This window comes from Naegleria gruberi (assembly GCF_000004985.1).
Source record: "Naegleria gruberi genomic scaffold NAEGRscaffold_178, whole genome shotgun sequence".
In the NCBI taxonomy this organism is placed as follows: domain Eukaryota; phylum Heterolobosea; class Eutetramitea; order Acrasida; family Naegleriidae; genus Naegleria; species Naegleria gruberi.
In genome coordinates, this window is record NW_003163159.1 from 2,450 (window position 1) to 4,136 (window position 1,687).

Here is a 1,687-nt window from a genome sequence, read left to right on the forward strand (position 1 = left end):
TGTTTATATTAAGCTGATTTCATATTCAAGTTTTTGAAAAGTTTGTTGACTTCTTGAATGGATAATTTGTTATCATTATTTTCATCAGCCATCATCCAATATCTCATCATGATAACACTCATCGGAGGAGTATCTTTCAAGTGAATAGATCTTAACAAATAATTTAAAGAAACGAGGAAGGAAATAAATTCTTCTGTCTTTGAAAATATAATATCTAACTGTTCTTGAGCTGATCCATATTTAATTGTAATGGTACGATCAACATTATATCCATGCTCCTTCTTCTTTGATTTTAAATGTTCTGCATACTTGAAGAAAGCTCCAGAATCGGTAAAGGAATTACCAGTGATAACCTTTTTGATATCTTTCAATAAAACTATTTTAAATAATAAATCCAATTAATTTTCAATTTTTCGTATTCAATACTAACCATTTCCTTTTCTTGATTTTTTCTTCTCTATTCTAAAGAATGTATAATTATCATCCAAAAAGATCATGTGTTTCTTTGGTTTGATCATCTTTTCCTTTGATTGTATATTTGCTTCGCAACCAAGTCCTTTCTTTAAAAGCTCCAAAGTTGATTTTACCATTGTGCTATCCCTAAAGTATCTATCAAATACTACATCACGTGTTTGTTCCGACAATTCTAATAAATCAGATATCTCTGATATAGTCTTTGTCATTTGGGCCATTTTCTCTTTACCTGTTTGTTATTGATAATAATCACAATATTATAATTAAATTAATTTTGTGTTGGCGATGACTATTGTTTGCAGTACTTTTTTTTGATGGTTGAAATTAACGGATGAATTTGGAAGCTGAAATGAACTTGCTATTGTTTAACTATAATAACTCCTTCATCTCTTCTATCACTGAAGACGAATAATCCCACTTGGATGAGTTACCATTATACCGAGTATTCACCCAACAAGAATGAAAGGAAAGAATATGTATTACAAAGAAAAGGAAGATTAAAAAATCTAATTGCAGTTCAAGAATGGAATTTATGAGAATTTAAGAACAATGTCCTTCATAAATTATATTACTCGATATGATTATATCATAAAATACCAACAAATTAACAAATTGATTCAAGTATTGTTTACAACCTAAATTAAATACCTTAAACAGTCCCATCACCACAAAATATCCCAATATCCATTTATAGAACCATGTTGTTTAAAAGAATCCTAAAAAAAATGTCTATAGTGAAGAGTTGCTCTCGAACGATCACATTCTTCAGCTCGAAACCCTACGTAAAACAATCATTCAATGCTCTGAATGAAAAGGTGAATGAAAAATTCAGAAAAGATTATTCTTTTCTTCAACAATATTATTCTGGATCAAAATTGTTGATCGATTCGAAAGGTAAGATTGCTTCCGAACAAGTTTTGTATTGAGTGATTGGTTTTAGGTACTAGTCCGTATGATTATTTGCCAAATTATGAAAGATTCATGTCGTATTCTGGTCCTTTTCATTTAAAATTTGTTGATGCTAGATTGACTGAATCGACTGTAGAACTTGCTGAACATTCTGATTTTGTATCTGTGTTTGTGAATGATTGTTTGAATAGAAATGTATTACAGACATTGAGTCACAAGTATGGAATTAAATGTGTTGCCCTGAGAAGTGCTGGATTTAACAATGTTGATTTGTCAGCAGCAAGTGAATTTGGAGTGAAAGTTT

At 29.9% G+C, this 1,687-nt stretch overlaps 1 protein-coding gene across 1 annotated transcript in view; it reads right to left on the minus strand.

Moving 5' to 3' along the window:
* The window catches only part of NAEGRDRAFT_76519 (uncharacterized protein), a gene marked incomplete at both ends in the record, with an annotated part of 3,058 nt that extends 2,366 nt beyond the window's left edge, over window positions 1-692 (minus strand). Inside the window, 2 exons of the mRNA XM_002668519.1 lie at window positions 51-376; window positions 431-692. Of these exons, the coding sequence (XP_002668565.1) occupies window positions 51-376; window positions 431-692 (588 nt within the window). The remainder of the gene's footprint in view (window positions 1-50; window positions 377-430) is intronic.
* Between the last annotated feature and the right edge of the window lie 995 nt (window positions 693-1,687).